Source organism: Mustelus asterias, chromosome 6, assembly GCF_964213995.1.
Source record: "Mustelus asterias chromosome 6, sMusAst1.hap1.1, whole genome shotgun sequence".
In the NCBI taxonomy this organism is placed as follows: Eukaryota; Metazoa; Chordata; class Chondrichthyes; order Carcharhiniformes; family Triakidae; genus Mustelus; species Mustelus asterias.
The window spans coordinates 16,224,486-16,249,316 of record NC_135806.1 but is presented as its reverse complement, the minus strand read 5'-3'; the positions used below and the strand labels follow the sequence as shown (position 1 = coordinate 16,249,316).

Below are 24,831 nucleotides of genomic sequence, written 5' to 3'. Positions count from 1 at the left end.
AAGGTGCTGGAAAGCTAGCAAAGACTTTGGATGGGATTTTCCGGTCGTGCTCACCCCGAAACCGGAAAGTCCTACCTGAGATCAGCGCACCTTACCATGGTCCGCCCCTCGCCCGCTCCGATTCCCATGGTGGGCAGAACAGGAAAATTCACCCCTTTGTATCAATTCTATTTAAAGGGCTCAGGTCACACCATATAGGTTAGACGCTAGTGTGTCCTTTTAGGCTGCTGGCTAATCTCTGCCTGTTTCTTTGTGGCCTATTTCTAACATTCTACAACAGATTTATGACTTCTATTCACAACTCTGTTGGTGCTGGACTGTTTTTGTCTGCCTTCCAAACAGTCTCACTGCAGTTTTGAGTGGCCTACTATTAAGGCTGGAGAATGAGGGGACTAACAAAGAAGGCAGGGAACTAACCTGGCTGAACAAACCAAGTATTTAGGACTTATTTCATGTAAATCCTGAGGGCAAGCAGTGCTATTCACTTCAAAAAAAAGATCTTCACTGTTAGATGTTAAACAACAAATTGGTATGATGCAGTATTGCAGTACTTCATCATGTTTATAGACCAAAAGAGAAAACGCTGCAAAATCTCAGCAGGTCTGGCAGCATCTGTAAGAAGAGAAAAGAGCTGACCTTTTGAATCCAGATGACCCTTTGTCAAAGCTCAACACAGTGGCAGAGTGGTGAGCACTGCTACCTCACAGCACAACGACTCCAGTTCGATTTTGGCCTCGAGTGATTCCCGTGTGGAGTTTGCACATTCTCCCCTTGTCCGCATGGGTTTCCTTTGGGTGCTCCGGTTTCCTCCCACAGTCCAAAGGTTTGTAGATTAGGTGGATTGGCCATGGTAAATGGGGTTGGACCTGGGCAAGATGCTCTTTCGGAGAGTCGATGCAGACTCGCTGGGCCGACCGGCCTCCTTCTGCACTGTAGGGATTCTATGGTTCTATGGAAGACTACCAAAGAACTCTGTGAAAACCTGCTAAAAATATTTGTCACCACATCCGACCATTCATTTTTAAAACCTGGCTGCAGTATTTTTAGTGACGCAGTGCAAAGTGTGCTGAGACCAAAAAGAAAATGCCTTAATATTTCCCTCAGCATCCAATGGAATACTCTCCACTTGCCTGAATACATGCAGCTCCAACAACACTCCATCATGGACAAAACAACCCATTGACTGACACCTCATCCATCACATTGATCATTCACTCCCTCCACCACTGGCACACAGTGGTAGCAGTAACTACAAGATGTGCCTCAGCAACTCACCAACACATCTTTGATGGAACCTTTTAAGCCCACTACCTTTATCCCATAAACTGGCAAGAGCAGCAGACTGTTTCAACCAGCTGAGGAGGGATGAATTAGCTCCCCTTGATTTTAGTCCCCTCAGTTCACAACAAAGGCATTACAAATTTATTTTTCCCATAAATGCCTTCTCCAATCTGTGATAACCCCAGTGAGTTCCATGGATAATTACTAATTGATCTCCCTGTGAGGCTCATTGAATATAAGTTCTTTTGATAACAGGCAATGGCCTGCCCAGGTGGGACACATCCCCTGAGCCCTTTATAAGGCAGACACTGGAAAGGGTCGGCAGAGCTATTCTCCCGGTTATATATGTACGCCACGGAGTAGTGACTTTATTTCGTGTTTTACAATAAATACCGTTCCTGAGTTATTACACAATCTAAATGTACTTATTTGTTAATAAGCAGCTAATAAAACCAGATTTTATTGAGTCAAAGGAAGAGTCAGAGTGTTAATTACAAAACCTGAGAAAAATTCCTGCAGGGGTTTTGAATGTCTGATGAGTATCTGGTTGGGATCTAGCATTTTAGATCTTTAATGCCTTCTTGTGTCCCTCTTTGAAGTGAGTTTTGACATCTTCACCCCAGCCAGGTGTGAATTTCCATTTCTTCAGTGCAATTTACATAAACTTTCGAAGGAAGTGGTCAATTTTACAGTATCAACTATTAAGTGTCCTGTGGCAGCCTTTTTTATCAGCGTCTTTTCTTGCATTCCTTAAGAGAAACAGGTCTTTTTTAAATAGCCCAATATATTAGTCGTTAGCTGCAGGTGAACTCTACTTGCTGCTTGCTGCTGAACTCTACTCAGTCAGTTTCCAATCATCGTGACAAGATGCATGGGAGCGTCCCCTTCTGAAAGTTCCCCACAAAGTCTCTCACCATCCTGACTTGGAACTTTATTGCAGTTCTTTCATTGTTGCTAGGCCAAAAACCTGGATATTCCTCCAAAACAGCATTGTGGGTGTACATACCTGGGCCTGGATGGAATTGTGGTCGGTGCAGACTCGATGGGCCGAATGGCCTCCTTCTGCACTGTAGGAATTCTATGATTTCTATGAGAATTAGAAGCTGAAGGGCAAGGGAGCAGTTAGCATGAAAAAGGAAGCTTCTTGTCAGTCTTAACTGTGGAGGAGATGTGGAAATGTTAATGAGGTCAAAGGAAGTCTCAGGAGAACTGAAAGAAACATCAAAAGATTACGATGCTGTCATGCTAATTAAGGTTTCCCTATATCATACATATTGTAACTTCCGTGGAGTGGCAATCAGAATCAGATTCCTTCTTCACTCTTTTTTTACCTTGAAATTCAACCGTTACTTTACTCCAACTGACCTTCTGACTCAGGCTGCATGAGAAATGTATAGCGCAGTGAGTGCCCGAGGCCACTTTTCAAGAACAGGGGAGTCAGAGAAATGGAAGGCAGACTACATTTTTTGGCAGTAGCAGCTGTAAAGCAGGTAGGTTTAAAGGTTCCCGCCACTTTGAGAAGCCAGAAGAAAGTAAGTGGGTGGATTAGGGATGGATGTGGGTGAGTAGGGGAGGTGGTTGGCCAGGGATGGTGGGGAGGTTGGGATGGGTCAGTTGGTCACAGGCGGGAGTCAGCTGCTTGAGGGGGTGATGGGGATCTGGTGGTCAGTGAGGGGCAAAGGGAGGGCAGTCATGGCGTCCCATGGGAGGTAGGGTATACTGTGGGGATCAAGGGTGTGGAGGGAGTCCCATGGGGGTTAGAGGGTGAGAGCATTAGTTGATGTTAGGGTGTCCCGTGACGTGTTAAGGGAGTGACAGTGTCCCACAGGGAGTGTTGACGGGGGGACAGTGGGGGGGTGGTGGGAGGGCTAGTCAGGGTTCCATGGGGGTTCAGGGACAAGGGAGGGGGCGATCAGTTCTATAGTTACCTCGAAGTTAGAAGTGGTTTCAATTCTAACCTTTCTCATGTAATTATTACTGTAAGACCGTCATAACCATTCAAAGCTTGCAATTTATACCATACTGTTGAATGGTTCCCATTGTAGAGCAAATGCCCAATGGATGTTTGAACTTCCCAGGCAATTGCCGTGTAATCGCTACCTGCGGATTTCCAGGGAGAGGTTCCCTCATGCATCTTTAGGGTATCTTCTAGTTACGATGCCCCTGGAGCTTGAAGTTACGGGCTATTGGCCGGAATATTCCAGCCGTTTATGCCATCAGGATCTTCCGGTCCCTCTGATAGAACACCCCTGTTACAGGTTTCCCGATGGCGAGAGGTACATTCAATGAGAAACCCTAGTGACAACAGCGGATTGCTGAGAAAATCCTGCCTATTATGTATATAGCGTATGTAGGTTTATATTTAAAATGGTCAAACACCCAACTTATGTCTATGGTGCCATGTTACATCTAGATCTGGTTACTCATTGCACATTGTCCTCTCTTTATTTTTAAAATGTCAGTCAGACTATTGTTTATGTGCATAATCTTGTGTCATTTGGAGATTTCTGGCATTTGAATTTTGTTTTCTTTTAAATGCTTTATTTTCCTTTCAGGAATTCTTCAGTGTAATCCTGGTACAGTAAGAACGGATCAACAAATATTTCGGCTTTTTTGCCACGAATGTCAACGTGTCTTCCACGATCGGCTTATCAACACCGAAGACAAACATTATTTCATTAATATGTTGTGTGAAATGGCCGGTAAGGAGTTCTACTCTCGTCACTGCTTCAAAATGCTCACATGCACTACTTTAACTGTCGTAAAATGTAGTTGTATTCTGGAGTTTATTTTGTAATTTTTATTAGTATGCAGAATAGATGTTATTTCTTCCTAATGTACAGATTAGAACTTCAACACTCAACTTTGTAAAATAGATTAAAATCCATAAATTAAGTAAGAAATATATTCAAAACCTTAACAGGTAGTTGATATCAGTAGCAAGAGTCCCAGGTTAGCCACGGAAAATGCTTTTCCAGTGGAAAAGCACTGGAAAAACCCCGCCGACTATGGCAAAGTCTGCAAGACATAACAGGCTACAAGATGAAGGCATGTAAAATCACCAGCTCCAACGCACTTCTCCCTGATGAGCTCAACGCATTCTACACCCATTTTGAGCAAGAGGTCAGCGAGAGCATGTCCTCTACCCTGGAAGTCCTGGATGAACCTGTATCTGAGGTCACCATTGCAGATGCTAGAGCAGCTTTCTCGAAGGTCAACTCAGGCAAAGCGACTGGCCCGGATGGGGTACCCGGATGTGCACTCAGATCCTGCATGGATCAGCTGGTGGGGGTATTCACAGACATCTTCAACCTCTCTTTACAACAATCTGAGGTCCCTATCTGCTTCAAGAAGACAACCATCATCCCGGTACCTAAGAAAAACCAAACAGTGTGCCTTAATGACTATCGGCCAGTGGCTCCAACATCTGTCATCATGAAGTGCTTCGAAAGATTAGTCATGGCACGAATCAATTCCAGCCTCCCAATCGACCTGGATCCACTACAGTTTGCCGACTGCCACAACAGGTCCACAGCAGAACCCATTTCCCTGGCCCTGCACTCAACCCTAGAACACCTAGATAACAAAGACACCCATGTCAGACTCCTATTTATTGACTACAGCTCAGCCTTCAACACCATTATTCCCATGAAACTCATCTCCAAGCTCCTGGGCCTTGGCACCTCCCTTTGCGACTGGATCCTGAACTTCATAACTCACAGACCAGAATCAGTAAGGAATGGCAACAAGACCTCCTCCACGATTATCCTCAACACCGGTACCCCACAAGGCTGTGTTCTCAGCCCCCTACTATACTCCTTATACACCTATGACTGTGTGGCCAAATTCCCCTCCAATTTGATTTTCAAGTTTGCTGACGACACCACCGTAGTGGGTCGGATCTCAAACAATGACGAGACAGTGTATCGGAATGAGATAGATAATCCGGTGAACTGGTGGGGCAACAATAATCTCTCCCTCAATGTCAACAAAATGGAAGGAAATTGTCATCGACTTCAGGAAGTGTAAAGGAGAACATGCCCCTGTCTACATCAATGGGGATGAAGTAGAAAGGATCAAGAGCTTGCAGTTTTTAGGTGTCCAGATCACCAACAACCTGTCCTGGTCCCCCCACGCTGACACTATAGTTAAGAAAGCCTACCAATGCCTCTACTTTCTCAGAAGACTAAGGAAATTTGGCATGTCAGCTACGACTCTCACCAACTTTTACAGATGCACCATAGAAAGCATTCTTTCTGTTGTATCACAGCTTGGTATGGCTCCTGCTCTTCCCAAGACCGCAAGGAACTACAAAAGGTCGTGAATGTAGCCCAATCCATCATGCAAACCAGCCTCCCATCCATTGGCTCTATTTACACTTCCCACTGCCTCGGCAAAGCAGCCAGCATAATTAAGGACTCGACGCACCCCAGACATTCTCTCTTCCACCTTCTTCTGTCGGGAAAAAGACACCTGTAATAGGGAAAATGCTAGATTGTATGAAAAAGGATTTAATAGCAGAGCACTGGGAAAACAGTGGCCGGGTTGGACAGAGTTAGCATGGATTTATGAAAGCAAATCATGCTTGAATTTTACTGAAATTCGTCAAGGATGTAACTAGTAGAGTTGATGAGGGGGAGCCATTAGATGTGGTTTATTTGGACTTGCAGAAGGCTTTCGATAAGATCCCACATAAGAGATGAGCATGTAAAATTAAAGCGCATGTGATTGGGGGGTAGTGTATTGAGACAAATAGAAAACTGGTTGGCCAACAGAAAACAAAGAGTGGCAAGCACTGACTAGTTTTATTTTATTTACTAGTGTCACAAGTAGGCTTACATTAACACTGCAATGAAGTTACTGTGAAAATCCCCTAGTCGCCACACTCTGGCGCCTGTTCGGGTACACTGAGGGAGAATTTAGCATGGCGAATGCATCTAACCAGCACATCTTTCTGACTGTGGGAGGAAACCGGAACACCCGGAGGAAACCCACACAGACACAGGGAGAATGTGCAGACTCCACACAGACAATCCCATCCATTGACTCTGTCTACACTTCCCGCTGCCTCGGCAAAGCAGCCAGCATAATTCAGGACCCATGCACCCCAGACATTCTCTCTTCCATCTTCTTCCATTGGGAAAAGATACAAAAGTCTGAGGTCACGTACCAACCGACATAAGAACAGCTTCTTCCCTGCTGCCATCAGACTTTTGAATGGACCTACCTTGCATTAAGTTGATCTTTCTCTACACCTTAGCTATAACTGTAACACGACATTCAGCACTGTCTCGTTTCCTTCTCTATGAACGGTATGCTTTGTATAACGCGCAAGAAACAATACTTTTCATTTTATGCTAATGCATGTGACAAGAATAAATCAAATCAAATCAAAAAAAGACCCATGCCGGGAATCAAACACATGCCCTGCTGCTGTGAGACAGCAGTGTTAACCACTGTGCCTCCGTGCTGAGTTTCGCAGGGATTAGTGCTAGGACCCAGCTATTCACAATGTATATTAGTGATTTAGATGAGGGAACTGAATGTAATTTCTCCAAATTTGCAGATGACACAAAGTTGGGTGGGAGGGTGACTTTGGAGGAGGATGCGGAGATGCTTCAGTGTGATTTAGACAAGTTGAGTGAATGAGCAAATGCAAGGCGGATGCAATATAATGTGGATAAATGTGAGGTTATCTACTTTGGTAGCAAAAGCGGGAAGACAGATTATCATCTGAATGGTTATAGATTGAGGGAGGGGAATGTGCAACGAGACCTGGGTGTCCTTGTACACCAATCACTGAAGGTAAATATGCAGGTGCGGCAGGCAGCGAAGAAGGCAAATGGTATGTTGGTCTTCATAGTGAGAGGATTCGAGTACAGGAGCAGTGATGTCTTGTTGCAGTTATACAGGGCCTTGGTGAGGCCACATCTGGAATATTGTGTGCAGTTTTGGTCTCCTTATCTGAGGAAGGATATTCTTGCTATAGAGGGAGTGCAGCGAAGGTTTACCAGACTTATTTCTGGGATGGTGGGACTGATTTATGAGGAGAGATTGAGCCATTAGGATTATATTTGTTGCAGTTCAGAAGAATTACGGTGATCTTATAGAGACCTATAAAATTCTAACAGGGCTAGACAGGGTAAATGCAGGAAAGATATTCCCAATGGCGGGAGACTCCAGAACCAGGGGTCACAGTCTGGAGATACGGGGTAGACCATTTAAGACTGAGGTGAGCATTTCTTCACCCAGAGAGTCATAAGTCTGTGAAATTCTCTACCACAGAAAGTAATTCAGGCTAAAACGTTGTTTGTTTTCAATGAGTTAGATATAGCTCTTGGAACTAAAGAGATCAACTGGTATGAGGGGAAAGCAGGAACAGGCTGTGGAGTTGGATGATCAGCCGTGATGTTAATGAATGGTGGAGCAGGCTCGAAGGGCTGAATGGCCTACTCCTCCTATTTTGTGTGTGTGCTGGTACTGTAACGATATACAAAATCATTTATTTGTAGTTATTGTATTTTCATCTTGTTGATACTCTTTTCCTTTTTTTTTCAAAGGCAAGCATTTTTCAGTTCATCTGGAACCAACTTACTTCATTACCAGTCCAATTATCTTTGGAGATTTTATGAAGGTAAAAGAACATTTTGTGCTTACTGTTGTGAAATGCATCTTACTAGAATCGTAGCTTCATTGTTATGGAATCATTGAATGATACACCACATTAGGGTGTTATTCCATGCACCGTGCCTGTGCTGGCTAGTTAGTGGAGTGATCCAAAACTCCCATTACCCTCCATTTCCCATAGTCTGGGAAATTATTTTCCCTTCAACTATTTGTCCAAGCCTCTTTTGAATGTCATTATTGAATTTGCTTCCACTACCCTATCGGGCAGTGTATCCTGGAGCACAACAACTCACAAAATCCGTGGTTATTTTGCCAATCATCTGAAATCTGTGTCCTCTTGTTACTGACCATTCTGCCATTGGCAATGGTGCTTTTCTTATTTACCCTATCAGAGGTCTTCCTGTTTTTTTTCTATTAACACTTTTATCAAATCTCTTCTGAATCTTTTCTTTTCCAAGGAAAGCAAACTCAGCTTCTCCAATCCTTTCACATGTTTGAGATCCTTCATCCCCAACCCATGCTAGTAAACCTCACCTGCCCCGTCTCCAAAGCCTTGATATAATTCCTAGAGTGTGGTGCCCAGAATTGAACCCAGTACCAAATACTCCAGCTGAGCTGTGTCAAATTTTTAAAGGTTTAACACTGATGCATTCATTGGAGTTCAGAAGAGTGAGAGGGGACCTCATAGAAGCTTTTGAAATTCTAACAGAATTAGACAGGGTGGATTCAGAAAGAATGTTCCTGAAGGTAGGGGAGTCCAGAACTAGGGGTCATAGTTTGAGGATAAGAGGTAAATCTTTTGAACTGGGGTGAGGAAAAATTTGTTCACCCAGAGAGTGGTGGGGTGGTGGGGGGATCATCACTGCAGAGATGGGGGGCTGGGGATTTGGGCCATCTGGGACAGGGGGATGGGGCTGGCCCGGGAATGGCAGAGGGACTGCGATCGGGCCATGGGGAGGGTTTGGGGGGACAGCACTGCGAGGATCCTGGCCAGCAAATGGGAGACTAACACTTGGGGCCGCTGCGCATGCGCAAAAGCCTGCTGATTTCAGCCTCTGCAGCATGAATAGGCCCTGCCCCCTGAAATCTAATGATATTCACGCTAGTGGCCTTTGCATTGCACAGAGTGTGGAAGATTCTTCTCTGAACTCCCACTGAAAAAACCTGCGTGAATTACTACAGTTTTCCCGTGAATTCGACACTTAGAATTTTTTTGGGAGAATCGCTCCCTATATTTTTAGCCTATACTTTTCCAAATGCCAAATACTTTTGTCCCAGGTTATTCCCTTTAAAAGTTTGCCCACCACTGAAATTCAGCCTATAGTTGCCATGTTTATTCTCTCTTCATTTTTTCAACAGGGAAGTTTGGCATTTGCAATTCTCCAGTCCTCTGACATAAAGCAAAATCTAAGCCGAATTGGAAGATTGTAGCGAGAGCATTTATTTTACTTAACTTTTTATGCATCCCATTCGAACCTGGTGACTTTAGTACTTTGAGAACAGCCAACGTTTTTATTATTATTATTCTTTCTTTCTACCTATCTCCCTATCTCTTTCTCTTTCTTATCTCTCTCTCTATTGTATATATATTTAAATATATATATTCTAAATCTCATGATATTATGATCACTGTTCCCCAATCACACTCCCATGAAAACATGCTCTATTCGTATAATTGCCTCCAGAACCAGACTAGCATTGTTTCCTTCCTTGGGCTGAAAACACACTGATCAAAAAGTCCTCTTATTCTCATGAGTTCCTTTCCTTTTTGACCTTTGGATTGTAACTATTTAATGGGATAATTATTAGTAATATAGGAAACTAAATACTTTGGTCAAATTTTATGTGTATTATCCAGTTTTTTGTTTCTTAATAAACTTGCATTCATTTCGTCATAATTATTTTTTGTGCAATCGTTTTACGTAAAAGAGGTTGATCGCATTGAAAGATGGCAATGCAAAAGTTTACTGCAAATGAATAGAAATCCATTGAATAATAAAAGCAAACAATTTATAGTTTAATCATGAGCTAATAACAAGGAGTAATATCAAAGCTACGTTCGATTCAATTGTTACAATTCAGACGACAGGTAATCTCATTTAATTGATGCTTCCTCTGAGGTCATTGATTTGGTTATTAACTTATAAATATTTTGCCTATTCGAGTCATTGCTAAGTATTTTTATTGTCTATGTAATTATTCCAGTTATTCATTGTTCTCTATATAGTAATTTCCAGATATCATTCCTCTGTGTAGTTTATTACCACTTTCCCATTATAATGCATGTAATGAAATCAATGAAGCCCTTATTTCACATATAATCACCCCAGGGAATCTGTTATTCTATATAGGTATAATTTATACAGTAGAGTCCACAATTACTCTTTTCAGATTGGAGCGGAAAAAGCAGACCGGCTTTATGAAGATTTGCTAAATTATGAAAAAGTAAAATCTACTCTACGGGACTACATGGACGACTATAATATGACAAGTTCCAAAGAGATGAAACTGGTTTTCTTTCAAGATGCGGTTGAACATGTTTCGAGGTACTGGCTTTTATTTAGCACTAACTACTTCTTGTTTTATGTATAAATGAACATGCGCACGACGGGTGGGATTTTACACACAGACCACCGCTTGTTTCGCTGCCGCGGAGGGTTGGCAGTGGGATCAGAAGATCCTGCCATTATCAACGGGGTTTGCTGTTGAATGCACCCCTCACCACTAGGAAGCCCGTGGTGGGGTTGCGCGTTCATTGGGACTGAAAGGTCCCGCAAGCGTGAACGACTGCAAAATTCTGGGCCATGTATAAATTCCACCTCTCGTGAGCAGAATTCAGGGACAGTGCAGGCAGAGGCACTGGAATCTAGAGTGGAGTAGAATCATTACAGTGTTGCTACCCCATGAACACTGTTGTGGGAAATTCCAATACATCGCAGGGTAAATTCTTCCTCTACCTGTCCCACATGTATCCCAGTAGATGCTATCCCAGGAATCCCATCATATACTGATAGGCTAGATGCAGCAAAATAATAATATTGGATAATTTTAATCAACTCAAGACGTGAATGTTTTAAGAATGTAGGAAAACAGGAGCAGAAGTATGACATCTGGTCCCTTGAGTCTTCAATAAAATCGTGGCTGACCTTCGAGCTCACTCTACATGGCTACCCTCACCCCAGATTTCTCGACTTCCTCGCTATCCATTTGTAATACATGTGGTCAAAATATAGAGCACTTCAAAGAATGCATCATGATTGTTTTCTGGATCGGATTTTAGTCCAATAGGGGCACCAGGATGGGGCATTATGGAGGAGATAAACAGAGCTGAAGGGATTGAGAGACAGACTAAACTAGCATAAAACAGTTGGTCTGAAATAGGAGAGATCGGATATGGAGGGATTGTGGGGCAGGGAAGGGAGGGGTGAGGGAAGATGAGTGTGTATTCTTGAATGCCTGGAACATAATAAGGTTGGTGAGCTTCAGGTGCAAGTAGCCAAATGGGATTATCATGAGGCAATAATGAAGACTTGGTTCAAACAAAGGGAGGAGTGGCAACTTAACATTCTTGGTTACATCGAAAATGAGAAAGAGAGGGAAGATGGCATAAATGATCAAGAAACTGGTGGAGCTCTAGAAAGGAATGATGTGTTTTAAGATTCAAATTCTGATGTTGCAAGATTTGGGTATGTAGCACCTGCATTTTTGCGGCTATGGGTGCCATTAGGGGTCCAACATAGTATTCACATTAAGCATGGTGCTGGTTCATAGGATGCCATTTTGTTAAGATTGTTAGTGTGGATATTTACAGGATAAGCAGATTGTGACATTTGCCAGGGTGTAACACTGATTTGACTTGAACAACTCCATTTTTGACCTCATCACTCCAGCAAACCTCCTCTCTTAATCTTGCACAGCCCAACATGCATTAACAGCAGGAAGGATCCCTCTGTCCCCTCCAGCCCCTTTTAAAGGAATCATGAACTGTTTTCAGATTAGTCACTGATTTTGACTGGTGTCTGTTCTGAGTTGGTAGATGTCTTTGGAGGTTTGCACTGTTAAGGTGGTGAAATCAACAGGGAGTATTGTGGCACGTGGTGGAGGCCTGGTACTGACTTAACGGGTTCTGCTTACATCTCGAGCTTCCAGTCATGGGTGTTGTAGTTTCTATCTCACTTGGCCTACAGCATGAAAGATGAGCAACAGAGGTGGCACAGAGCAGGACAAACTGCTTGAAGAGTGAGGAGCAGGAAGTAGAGTAGGAGTACACACAATGCCATTTCAATCCTGGATCTTCAGGGAGCAATTCTCCTGTATCAAGCTCAGTGAGGAAAAATGTGCAAAACATTTCCATTTCACTAAGGAGGGTGCTTGTGGAAATCTGGCACCTAATGCAGACTGAGGGTGGCATTGCTAATGACTGTGTGGATGACCATGGCCTTGAACTTCTTCATGTCGGTATCTTTTCAGGTTGGAGCTGCGAGGACAGGAAAATAAATTGCTTTTTACTCAGAGCTGCAGGAACAGTGAGCAAGTGGCTTTGCCAGAATACCAGGCTTCCCCCATATTGCAGTGTCCCAGTGACAGTCCTTGAGTATCTGAAAGGAGAAATGTATAGGGTAGGGTTGTTGCAGTCAGAGGAAGGGCAGAAAGCAAAAAGACCATCTGCTGCTTGTGTAACAGAAGAAATTATGGGATGAGGGAGAAGTGAGGAGGAGGGTTGGATATGGGAATAATGTCACCTTTGATAAATTCAGCCTCGCAGCTAGTCATAGTCTCAGTAATGGCCCGGCCAGTGATGTCAGCTGTTTCTGTCATCCTGCTGTTTAGTCTCTGTTGCTTGTAGATGTGCCACCATGCCCTGCAAGCAGAGGGAAGTATGTCAGTCACCTGAATTTTCCCATTCCGTCCACCACAAGAATGGTAGCGGGTGAGGGGCAGGCCATGGAAAGGTCCATTGACCTTGGGCAGGATTTTTCAGTTTCGGGGCGAGTGCAGCCAGAAAATCCCACCCAGGGAGTGTGGTGCAATGTGTTTGAGGTGAGGTAGCTGTCATGGCTGAATGGGTGCAAGATCTGAGAGATCTGAGGCTTGCGACAGTGCTCGGTGCATGAAATTGATGTGAGGCAATGAATGTATGGATTGAGTTGTGATTGATAGAGGTTGTTGGTAGGTGTATGATGGGGATGTAGTGAATTGAAAATAATTTGAGGTGAGTGGTGTTGCTCATGTGGTACGGTATTCGAAGATGCATTCACTGACCAGTTGCATGAGATCATTGAACCTCTTGCGACATGAATCCACCTCCTCGGGACTCGATTGCTGGCAGTGACTGTGATGACTATCTGTTCCCACTGTCTTTGCAGTGTCTGTCTGGAGGATTTTCTGGTCCTCTGTGGATAGAGGGCCTCTTGTCCTGTTTTAAACCAAGTCCTCCAGTCCTACATCAGTCTTGTCGGAGACAACTCTATCCCCGGTTGAGCCACAGTGACTCTTCTTGCAGGCCACACACTTGCCCAGCTATTTGCAGCAACAGTTCCAGTTAAAATACACTTCCCCTTTCACAGGTGCAAGCTGGTTTTAAGTAATACAATCTAGTTTGAACGGGTGCTAACCTCCCATGATTTTGCAACCCCACCCATTTCAGGCATGCAGCTATTTGGCTAAGTGCTTAGTGGTTGTGCTGGTGCACAGCTTAGAGGGAATTGAGATCTTGATGATCAGGAATCATGGAGTGAGAGTCCTGGGATTATGAGCAGGTGAATCACAAGCTCTAGGATAAGGTAGGGAAATCAGGGGATGAGGTCTGGAACTGGGGAAAATTGGGGGTTGTGGCCTGGAATTGGGGAGATCAGGAGCTTTTAACTCTGGTTTTCTTCATTTGTGACGAAGGGGCAGCGCTCCGAAAGCTAGTGGCATTTGCTACCAAATAAACCTGTTGGACTTTAACCTGGTGTTGTAAGACTTCTTACTTTCTTCATTTGCACATGTGCCATGGGTTGCTTCATTTCAGAAACAATGAAGAAAACATGTTTCACACAAAAGGATATGTTAAACTTTGAATATTGTAAATATATTTTTTTTATTCATTCGTGGGACTGGCTGACCAGCATTTATTGTCCATCCCTTGTTGCCCAAGGGCAATTCAGAGTCAACCACATTGCTGTGGCTCTGGAGTCACATGTAGGCCTGACCAGGTAAGGACAAAACGACATTGGTGAACTGGATGGGTTTTTCCAACAATTGCCAATGGTTCCATAGTCGTCAGTAGATTCTTAAATCCTGATATTTTATTGAAATCAAATTCTACCATCTGCCAAGGCGGGATTCGAATCCGGGTTCCATAGCTGAGTTTCTGGATTAATAGTCTAATGATAATGATAATAGTTTAATGATATGCTTGAGCGTCAACTTTGAAATGGTTCGTAAGGATTAAAACATAGTGATAACTGTTCAAGTGAACAACTGAGGATAATAATGTATGATATTGGTAAACTGCATACTACATCACAGATTGGAAGTTGTGACAGCAGCTTCCCTTACATGTGATATCATCATGATAGTTTGAAGAAATTAATGGTTGGAACTAAGGATGCTAAGATGATTCTAAGATGATTCTACAATGATCTTACAGAATTGCTCGCATGATTCGCCAGGAACGAGGAAATGCGCTTCTGGTGGGTGTTGGAGGTACGGGCAAACAGTCCCTCACACGACTGGCTGCCCACATATGTAACTACAAGTGCTTTCAAATTGAACTCAGCCGTGGCTACAACTATGACTCGTTCCATGAGGACCTGCGAAAGCTTTATAAACTGGCTGGGGTTGATGACAAAGATACAGTCTTTCTCTTCACTGACACACAGGTATAGCTTTTGAAAAATCAGTAACTTTTGTTTCGCTCAACTGGTTAAGTTGCAACACATGATACGAACCTCTACTCTTAGCCTTGTCAATCTGGAAAACTCTCCTGATCAATGAAATGTCACCCTTTAAATATTCAATCTTTAAACAAAAATTATATTTCATATCAATTTAACAACGTTACATTTTTATGAATGGTAGCTATATTTCACAGCTTGTTATTATAATTGTCTGTCAATACTGATCTAGTGGAGGATACTTTGGGGGAATGTTAATGTTTTGATTTGCCAGGAGTGGAGGTCCAGCATCATGTGGAATTCTGAGTTTCCACGCATGTTTCGGAGTTTGATATCTACAATGTAGGGAGTCGCCCCTCAGTCTTCTCTTCTCCAGCAAACACAATTCAAACCGACCCAACTGCTCTTCATAACTTAAATGTTCCATCCCAGGCAGCATCCTGGTGAATTTCCTCTGCACTCCCTCCAGTGCATAGTAACAGCATACAGATAGCATAGAGTCAGATCTCTTGAGGCCTACATTGACGCCCTCAACATAGATGGTGGCAGCAGACTTAAGAAACCAGTCATGACAGATCTTAGGTTTTCTGAGCAAGAATCACCCAGCCTATACCCAGTAGCTAAAATGATCTATCTCCTCATTTTTTCTTGCTCTGAATATGTGTACCTTTACTGATATGCCACATGGCACACTTCTGAGCAGAAATCTTCCTGCCCACCATATTGGAAGCAACCAAGAAAATACTGAAAAAAGTTGGGGAACTGAATTTTTAGGCCGTAGTATTTATGGTAGTAGTCACATCCCTTAATTAGTTGTACATTTACAATTAATACGATATGATCAGAGTGAGACATAGCCAGTGACAATACATGGTTTTACAAGTAACAGACTCAAGGTTCAAACATTTGGATACAGTTATCTGGAATGTTTACTACTATGTCAGCTGTTAAGTGTATTTCCTCCTTGTAAAGCAGAAGTGGAAATGAATAGGGTTGGGAAGCATTTTCTGATCAGGGCCAGTGTGATCTCCTGGACTCGTTTCGATCGCCACAGGGGGTCGGAGAGGAATTTCCCAGATTTTTTTTTCCCCATATTGGCCCTGGGGTTTTCACTCTGGGTTTTCGCCTCTCCCTGGAGATCACATGGTCTGGAATGGGGGGGTGGGGGTGAGTTAATAGGTTGTGATGAACAAAACATCGTAGCTGTGAGGGACAGCTCGGTGGATAGGATATTAGGATGTGGAGGATACTTTGGGGGAAAATTGGGCGGGGATCCTGGATTCAGGATTCAATCCTGGACCGGGGAGCGGCGCGGGCTTGGAGGGCCGAAGGGCCTGTTCCTGTGCTGTTTTGTTCTTGTTGTTTGTTCTTTGTGATTGGTTGGCATAATTACCAACTAATTGGGTAATGAGATTGTGCTGACATACATTGTTTCCTAACAGATAGTGGCAGAGGAGTTTCTGGAAGACATCAATAACATCCTCAACTCTGGAGAAGTTCCAAATTTGTTTGAAAAAGATGAACTCGAGCAGGTTCTTGCTGCCACTCGTCCAAAAGCTAAGGATGCCGGAATACCAGAAGGAAATAGAGATGAAGTAAGAGTTAAAAAGCACTGATGTGGTAACACCGTCACTTTGGCTAATACAGAATGTTTGGTAGGTGGCAGGAATCTGACCTAGGTGATTGAGTTGAATATTTACTTGCCCTCTATTGGTAAGTTTCTGTTTGCTGGATGACAACATGTTCTTGTCCCACAAGAAAGTTGGAGGTCAATCAATTTGAGATATTCTGGTGCAATTTCTGATTATTATATCACTGCTTGTCCAATCCTTCCACCACAAGACACAGGAATGAAATTGGATACTTTACTTACGAAGTTGATGAGGCGGGATTTCTTGACAATATGATCTGACTGAAACAATGGTGCTTGCAAAGGGATAGTCGTTGGTAGCTGGAATAGGAGGAATACCCTTGCAATGCCACAAAATGGGGTTTGGTTTGTATCTTGCCCACTCTTCAGGCAGATAGATGGTTAAAGTTGGTTGGGTAACTTTACTTGCTAATGTCCTGCCTGGATCCCATCTTGTATTTTGTTTTAAACTGCTCTTCTGAGCAGCTTGAAAAGACACTCACTTGAATCTGGTTGAGTCATTCTTTTAACATTTAGCTCAGGGCCTGTTGATATCAATGTGCCCCGAACGCAATTAGGATTCTAATCTTATACTGCCACTCCAGCATTCCTGCCAGGTAAAGTCAAATGGGAAGAATATGAAATGCAGATGTTATTGAAGGCAAATTTCTTACTTTAGTTAGAGAAGCCATGAGGAGCTGGAGACTTCCTCCAGGTGCATAAGAAAAGTTTTGGATGATTTTGCCCTGGCCAATGGCCACCCTCTTTTGAATATATGACCACCACCCCCCTGAAACCCTGGTACCCATGCTTAAGTGCCAACGGTGACCAATGGGCCCAAATATCTATAAGTTCACTTCTTGCACATGGGTGCAACACCCTCTGCCAACCTATTTTAATGCGTACTTGTTTCACCAAGAGGCCATGGGCCAGATTTTCACTGAGTTGACAAGACTCCATTGACCTTTTAAAAAGCAGGCAGGATCTGGATGAAGAAGTCTTGCCTCCATTTCTGACAGATCCATTTTTTACTGGCAGGGAAGGGACAGGGTGTGATTCATACAGATGGAAAATGCAAACTCAACAAGGCCATTTGAAATTAGTGCAGAATTCAAACAGACCCTGTTTTGGTTGTTATGAGGGTCATGACCTGCATCACTGGAATAGATGTAAGTCTGTTTAAGTATCAGGATCTGAAGTTTTTTTTAAAAATCCACTGCTCTTTAAACTTGAAAACAAAACTAGCTTAATTTGTCAGTGAGAGTTAAAAAATGTCTGTCAGATTTGATTGACAGGCCATCTGGTGTAGGTTCCACAATTAAACATTTGATCACTGTTGACATTTCCCAACGGCTCTTATGTCATTTTGGATGATTGTGTGAGTTTCAATAGCTAAATTATCTCAGCATGGGGTTCTGAATTCTCACTTTGAATGATAGCCTAAAGAGGCTATTAAAAGATTAGATGTATTTAATGTGGCGACTGAATCAAAATGTGTTTGTGATAGCAGAATATATTTTTTTATACTTTTCCAATTCAATCAAATCAAGTCCAATTCAGAGTCTCAACAAGTTGAGACATTTCCGATCCAGGCTGACAAGACAGGGCATGCAATCCTCTACCCTGTCTTGGGACTAGTCGACATGAGCCAAGCTGATTGGAGTAGGCGGAGAATTCCTCCTCCAAGGCTTGATCTCATTTGCATCTTAGCCAAAAGGGCGAGATGAGATAGCCGATTATTTACTTGAGGAGCTACATCGAATAATTGATTTGTCCATGGTAATTCTGATACTTATAGCATCTTTTCCAATTTGTGTCTTTTCAAGGTGGAGGTGGTAATAAAGAATAAATAAGCCACATACCCGATGACAAATTTGAAAATGAGATCCCCAAATTAACTCGAATAATTAATGTGCCAAAATTTCCTTTAGTGCATGTATAGTGTTTTACACGTTGCCATAGAGAAGCACAGTGAAGTAATCATTATACAACTGGAGAATTTCCTTCAGTTCTATTTTCAAAATCTTATACTCTGTGCATGGAGTGCCGGCTGGGGTGAGAAACCCGGCATGCAGCTCGTCAGCTGCACCGCCAAGTTTTCTCTCGCGATTCTCTGGCACTCTATGCACAGAAAGCCTGGGGGCATGGTTCTCACCATCACACGGGTGGGTGGGGCCTGATACTGCCGGCAATGTCTGCTCTCGAGAGGTCAGGATGCCGTTTTTGAAATGTGCCCTGATTTACGTTAAAAAGAAATTCTCCCCACCCCCTCCATGGACAGGGGATTCTCCCACAAGTAACAGGGAAACCCACCCCCACACAGCCAAAAGAGAAACCCCCCGTCTCATACAAGCATCAGGACAATCCCTCTTCACCACACACATCATTAAGACACCAGCAAGAGGCAGTGAAAATTGGAAAACGAGATCTCACCAGCAAGAATCTCATTTTCTGAATCCTTTGAATTTTATGTCCACATCATTGAGCGCAAGATCATCCCCATTGAGTTATTCAATGGCTTTTGAGAATGTGCTCAGAATTTTTGTCTCCTCAGAATAGTTTTGTCTCCTTCGATATGCTGTTCCATTTAACAAGTGAATAAAACATAATGGTAGTCACCACAAAGAGATAATAAATTAGCCTGTTTTCAATTAAGTACTGTTTGGATAACTTAAAGCTACTCTATAATACCAGTTGTTAGGGTCCTGGATTAGAACTCAACTGTATATTGTGAAACCAGACTAGACTCCAACAATTTTTCTATTTTGGCATACCTGTGAGGAACAGAATGATTCCAGTGACAAATTAAGGATTTTTAACAATCAAAATAAGCTTTATTCATAACACAGTTTAAGTATAACAATGCTTTTTGAGCTGTTGGATCTAGCGATATTTGGAATCCATCTTGTTAAAATGAATAAATTGGACCATTAAACTGGATTTCAGTTGAAACAAATTGGTTTGTCAACTTCAGGAGAGGGAACAAGATGTGCAGGTTAGCTGTATTAGCCATGCTAATTGCTCCTGAGTGTCTGAAGTTGTGTAGGAAAGGTGGATTCGGCATTAGAGGGATCAGGCAGGTGCATGGGGACCAGGGTATGGGCCTGGGTAAGATACCCTGTCTGTGCAGACTCGATGGCCAAATGCCCTTTTGTGCACTGTAGGTATTCTATGATAACTCTAACAAAATGGAGCAGCTTAACTCTTAACAGTTAAACAGTATTTAAACATGAAAAGAAACAACTCTAATTTCTAACTTATTGCTGTTTCAGTTCCAGTTGAGCAACGTTCTTCTTATAGACTTAAAAAAAACACTTTAAATATTGTTAGCAATCACAAATATGGTTGCTATAATAGGTGGAGATAGCCTTGGAGCAATGGAGATATAGGCCTGGATTTTCCGGTTACACTTGATACTGGAAACTCTCACCCGAGGTCAACGGACCTTTCCATGTCTGCCCCATGCCCGCTATGATTTCTGTGGCAGGCGGAATGGGAAATTCTGCCCCATAGAGCTTTCAGAAGGCTGCAAAATTCTCCTAATTTCAACCAGGGCAGCCAAGCTTTAACTCCTTTCTGCAAAAACATGGAGTCTTGAGTATTTGCACCTTATACTACTCTATGGAAAGAAAATATTTGTGGCTATCTTGAATTTTATTTGTTTGCTACTCTTTTTCCCTGGTTTTGTGATTTTAATTGTTGGGTGTCCTTCTATTTACTGGACTTGACTTTCTGTAATCGTAATCTTAAACATTATGCAATGCTAATGATAATGAGGGAAGAGTATGGCACATCCTTTCCTATTTGTATTTACTGGTGACACTAATGTCATAAAATTAAGCTCTTCATGTCCAGACTTTGGGTGGAACTTTCCCTTCCCACCCGCCATGGGAATCGGGGGCATTGTGCTTTCAATAATTTCTACAATTAAGCCATTCACTTCGGCCAGTTAATTCATTTAATTTTTCACGCAAGATCTTTCCTCAACGGGTACTTGCTGATTTATCATTATGCAGTCATTATATAATGAAGAAAATTCTGTGTGTAGGAAAAATATATGTACTCATTAATATTTTGTCCTTTTTTCAGGTCTTTCAATTTTTTATAAATCGTGTTCGGCAGAAACTGCACATTGTACTGTGCATGAGTCCTGTTGGTGATGCATTTCGAGCTCGCTGTCGAATGTTTCCATCCCTTGTGAACTGTTGCACCATTGACTGGTTTGTGCAGGTATATAGTAATCTAATTACTGACCTCCATCAGTCTCATAGAGTCATAGAGGTTTACAGCATGGAAACAGTCCCTTGGGCCCAACTTGTCCATGCCACCCTTTTTTGTAAAAACCCCTAAGCTAATCCCAATTGCCCGCATTTGGCCCATATCCCTCTATACCCATCGTACCCATGTAACTATCTAAATGCTTTTTAAAAGACAAAATTGTACCCGCCTCTACTACCACCTCTGGCAGCTTGATCCAGACACTCACCACCCTCTGTGTGAAAAAATTGACCCTCTGGACACTTTTATATCTCTCCCCTCTCACCTTAAACCTATGCCCTCTAGTTTTAGACTCCCCTATGTTTGGGAAAAGACATTGACTATCTAGCTGATCTGTGCCCCTCATTATTTTATAGACCTCTGTAAGATCAAACCTCAGCCTTCTACGCTCCAGAGAAAAAAGTCCCAGTCTATCCAGCCTCTCCGTATAACTCAATCCATCAAGTCCCGGTAGCATCCTAGTAAATCTTTTCTGCACTCTTTCTAGTTTAATAATATCCTTTCTATAATAGGGTGACCAGAATTGCACACAGTATTCCAAGTGTGGCCTTACCAATGTCTTGTACAACTTCAACAAGACATTCCAACTCCTGTATTCAATGTTCTGACCGATGAAACCAAGCATGCTGAATGCCTTCTTCACTATTCTGTCCATCTGTGACTCCACTTTCAAGGAGCTATGAACATGTACCCCTAGATCTCTTTGTTCTGTAACTCATATTTAGATATTGCACTTTTGGAAGGAATAGAAATCACAGCACTGTATTTAAAAGCCTACAAGGGCACCATCACCCCAAGCACACTGAAAAGTAGTCGCTTAGGTTTAACTGCAAGTGGTCAAGGAGCATTTGTATCTAAAAACCCACTGCCCACTTGTCGCCCAAAGCCCTCTTAATTCTCAATCGGCAACGAGCAGTTCTGCCCCAAAATAGGGCTTTTAAAAAAATACTTAAATTGAATGTTTATGCCTGTCATTGGTCCTGGTGCAGTTTTCAGGTGCTGGACCTGGAGATGCTTTACCAGTGATCATTAAAGGGACCATTGCAGGCCGCTTTGAAAATGGGCACAAATCGTGGTCTTTCTGATTTTTCCATGGATGCGGACACACACTCCATTTCCCTCTGAACATGCCACTCAAGGCCTCTTGCTAGTCCTTTTGGCAGAAAGTACAAATCATTGTCCACTTGTGTACTACAATCAGCCCGTGCATGTTGAATTAACACGGAAAAATATTAATGCAGTTGTCGCTTAGGTTTAGCTGCAACCTCTGCTGATAATCTGGATTCAAAAACATGTTGCTGAAGAGTGAAACTTTCTTGGGAAACTTATCTTTTTGGCTCTGAACTTTGGACTCCACATGTCACACCACTTATGTTCAAGAGGATGGCTGTGTAGCTTGTGAGGCCCATTCAAATCCCTGAGATACATTGAGAGCTCTGTGAGAACAGTCCCTGGTGACCCTTCCTCTGACTTTAAGTACCCCTGTTCAAGGTAATGGTAGTTTTGGCCACAAAAATCCACCGACCAGAGGTCAAGGCACCTATGCTGAGTACTGTCTGCCAAGAACCTCAGTTGCGAACCCCAGTGAATTTTTCAGGGTCAGAGGAGGTTGAAAATTTTGCCTAATGGGAGAAGCACATACCGCGAAGGACATATACAGGAGGCTGTCATATTAAAGACTTGGCTGGTTGTAGTTTTCTGCTCTATTCAAAATATGCTACAGTTGAATCCACTATAAAATCAAATCCTTTATAAAATCAAGACCTCAGTTCACAATTTTCAGAGTCCAGGCCATGATGCTGGCTTGAATCACCAGGGAAATAATTTTATGTGCCCCACGCACCCACCCCACCACCCCCATCAGCCCCCTGCCAGCACCTCACAGTTTTTGTAGTGGCAGCTGGAAAATTCTTTGGATGCTCTCCCCCCTCCCCACCTGCAAGCCTATCACCTCTGAGATGCCCCTGCCCCTCTTGTAGCCCTATCCACTACACCTGAAGTCTTTGTGTACCTCCTTACGGTAAGTGATGTGATATCCCTTTGACCCACTTGTTTGTGAGCTTTTCATGTTAAAGAAAAACTTTGGAAAGTTACGCCATCAGGTTGTGACCTGAGAGAGAGAGAGAGGGTTCATGGAAGTGTGCCATGAATCTTGGTGGTGAAAGCTGTTGATAGACAGAATTCCTGACCTACCCTGAGTGAATAAAGAACAACATATTCTGGCATCGTACAGCTATGTAATGCAGCACTTATTGAAGGCGAATGGTTGTGTTTGTGAGAAATGTATCTTTGTTGTACTAATACCTTTTATTTACAGTATCATTTGCTTGTTGATTCATGTTTAATTCCCATTGGATCTGAGTCATGTTAAAGTAAAAGCTCCAAAATGTAGAATCTTGTGGGTAATTTCTTCGTTTGGAGATAATTCAGTAAATTTGGTCATTTTGGTTTATGGTTCCCCCAGAGGGATTTTAACAATATGCTCAAATCGCACATGTTCAAGAGAGTTCCTCATCATTGCAATTGGATTTCCAGTCATAATGCAGAAAGCAGGGAAATCATAATATTTCTGGTCTTTTAATTGCAGTGTTTTATCTAGATTTTGAAAGAATTCATACTTTATATTCATGGGTTTTTTAAAATGAAATTTTATAATATAATTAACTTTAAAAATGAAAAGAAAACACCTTGACTGCAGATTCTTAAACATGCAATCCCTGATATACACCAGTAATGATCTCAGTTTCCAATGAGTAATGGTGATTTTATCTGTCCACCTTTCTAGATCTAACCTAAAATTGTCCATGCAATTCAGTCTCATATAGATTGTTCCAATCTGCTAAAATTTAAAGTGTGGTAAGCTGTGAAATTTGGCTCATCATAATAATAAATTGTGATTTTAAAAAAATTCATTCATGGGATATGGGCGACGCTGGCTGGCCAGCATTTATCGCCATTCCCGAGTTTTGACCAAGGGCAGTTGAGAGTCAACCACATTGCTGTGGCTCTGGATTCACATGTAAGCCAGACCAGGTCAGGATGGCAGATTTCCTTCCCTAAAGGACATTAGTGAACCAGATGGGTTATTCCGACAATTGACAATGGTTTCATGGTCATTGGTAGATTCTTAATTCCAGATTTTTATTTTATTGACTTCAAATTCCACCATCTGCTGTGGTGGGATTTGAACCCGGGTCCCCAGAACATTAGCTAAATTTCTGGATTAATAGCTTAGTGACCTCTCTTGCTAAAAATGCTATTGATAAATGCTATTGATGTGTTTTGTTAATAAAGTGATAAAGAATTAATGGAACTTATCCTTTTGCTTCCAGTGGCCACAAGAAGCTCTTCTTTCTGTATCAAAGAGCTTCTTTGCAAACATTGACCTTGGTAGTGCTGAAATGAAGGAAATGTTTTCTGAAATGTGTGTACGAGTCCACACAAGTGTGAATGATAAGGCGGAACAATATTATGCTGAACTGCGACGGCGATACTATACAACTCCCACATCTTACCTCGAGCTGATTAATTTGTATTTGGCCATGCTACAGGAGAAACGGAAGGAACTCATTTCGGTAAAGCTATAGTCCTTGAAGTTGTCCATCAAAACCAAATGCCCCACTGTTGCGGGTCTGTCAGAATGTTTTTCTTCTTGTAGTTAAAACTATCATTCCCCTCAAGTAACCAGACAGAGTCACAGGGGATGATCTTACCTTTTCGTCCCGCTGGCCGATGGGCAGGGCGAGCCAGTAAAGGTGCGCGAGAGCTGAGAAGTCAGGTTCGCTCCCGACTTCTTGCCTCTCGCGATCTTACCAGCACCGGCAAGGTCAGCCTCGCGCCCATTTCCAGTGTGAGGCTGAATAATTTACTTAAATATAAGGAAATTCAAATGTGCATGGATTTAATGAGCCTGGGAGGCAATCGTCCGGGCTCGCTTGCCTGTGTGGCCTTGCCGGGAGAGGTTCTCTCTGGCAAGGATCACAGTTGGTCCCCACAAACGGGGACCAGTTGTTATGACCTCGCCGGTAGAACTGGAGGCCATTGAAGCCCCCCCCCGCCAGGGAGACTGAGGGAAAGGGGCGGGTGCCCCTTGGGCAGTGCCAGCCTGGCACCCTGGCAGTGCCAGCCTGGCAC

At 42.8% G+C, this 24,831-nt stretch overlaps 1 protein-coding gene across 1 annotated transcript in view; it reads left to right on the top strand.

The window, feature by feature from the left end:
• The window catches only part of dnah6 (dynein, axonemal, heavy chain 6), a 215,150-nt gene that overhangs the window by 65,824 nt on the left and 124,495 nt on the right, over nucleotides 1–24,831 (top strand). Inside the window, exons 27-33 of the mRNA XM_078215309.1 lie at nucleotides 3,837–3,983; nucleotides 7,842–7,915; nucleotides 10,300–10,454; nucleotides 14,543–14,774; nucleotides 16,232–16,384; nucleotides 20,509–20,649; nucleotides 24,030–24,272. Coding sequence (XP_078071435.1) covers nucleotides 3,837–3,983; nucleotides 7,842–7,915; nucleotides 10,300–10,454; nucleotides 14,543–14,774; nucleotides 16,232–16,384; nucleotides 20,509–20,649; nucleotides 24,030–24,272 — 1,145 coding nt within the window. The remainder of the gene's footprint in view (nucleotides 1–3,836; nucleotides 3,984–7,841; nucleotides 7,916–10,299; nucleotides 10,455–14,542; nucleotides 14,775–16,231; nucleotides 16,385–20,508; nucleotides 20,650–24,029; nucleotides 24,273–24,831) is intronic.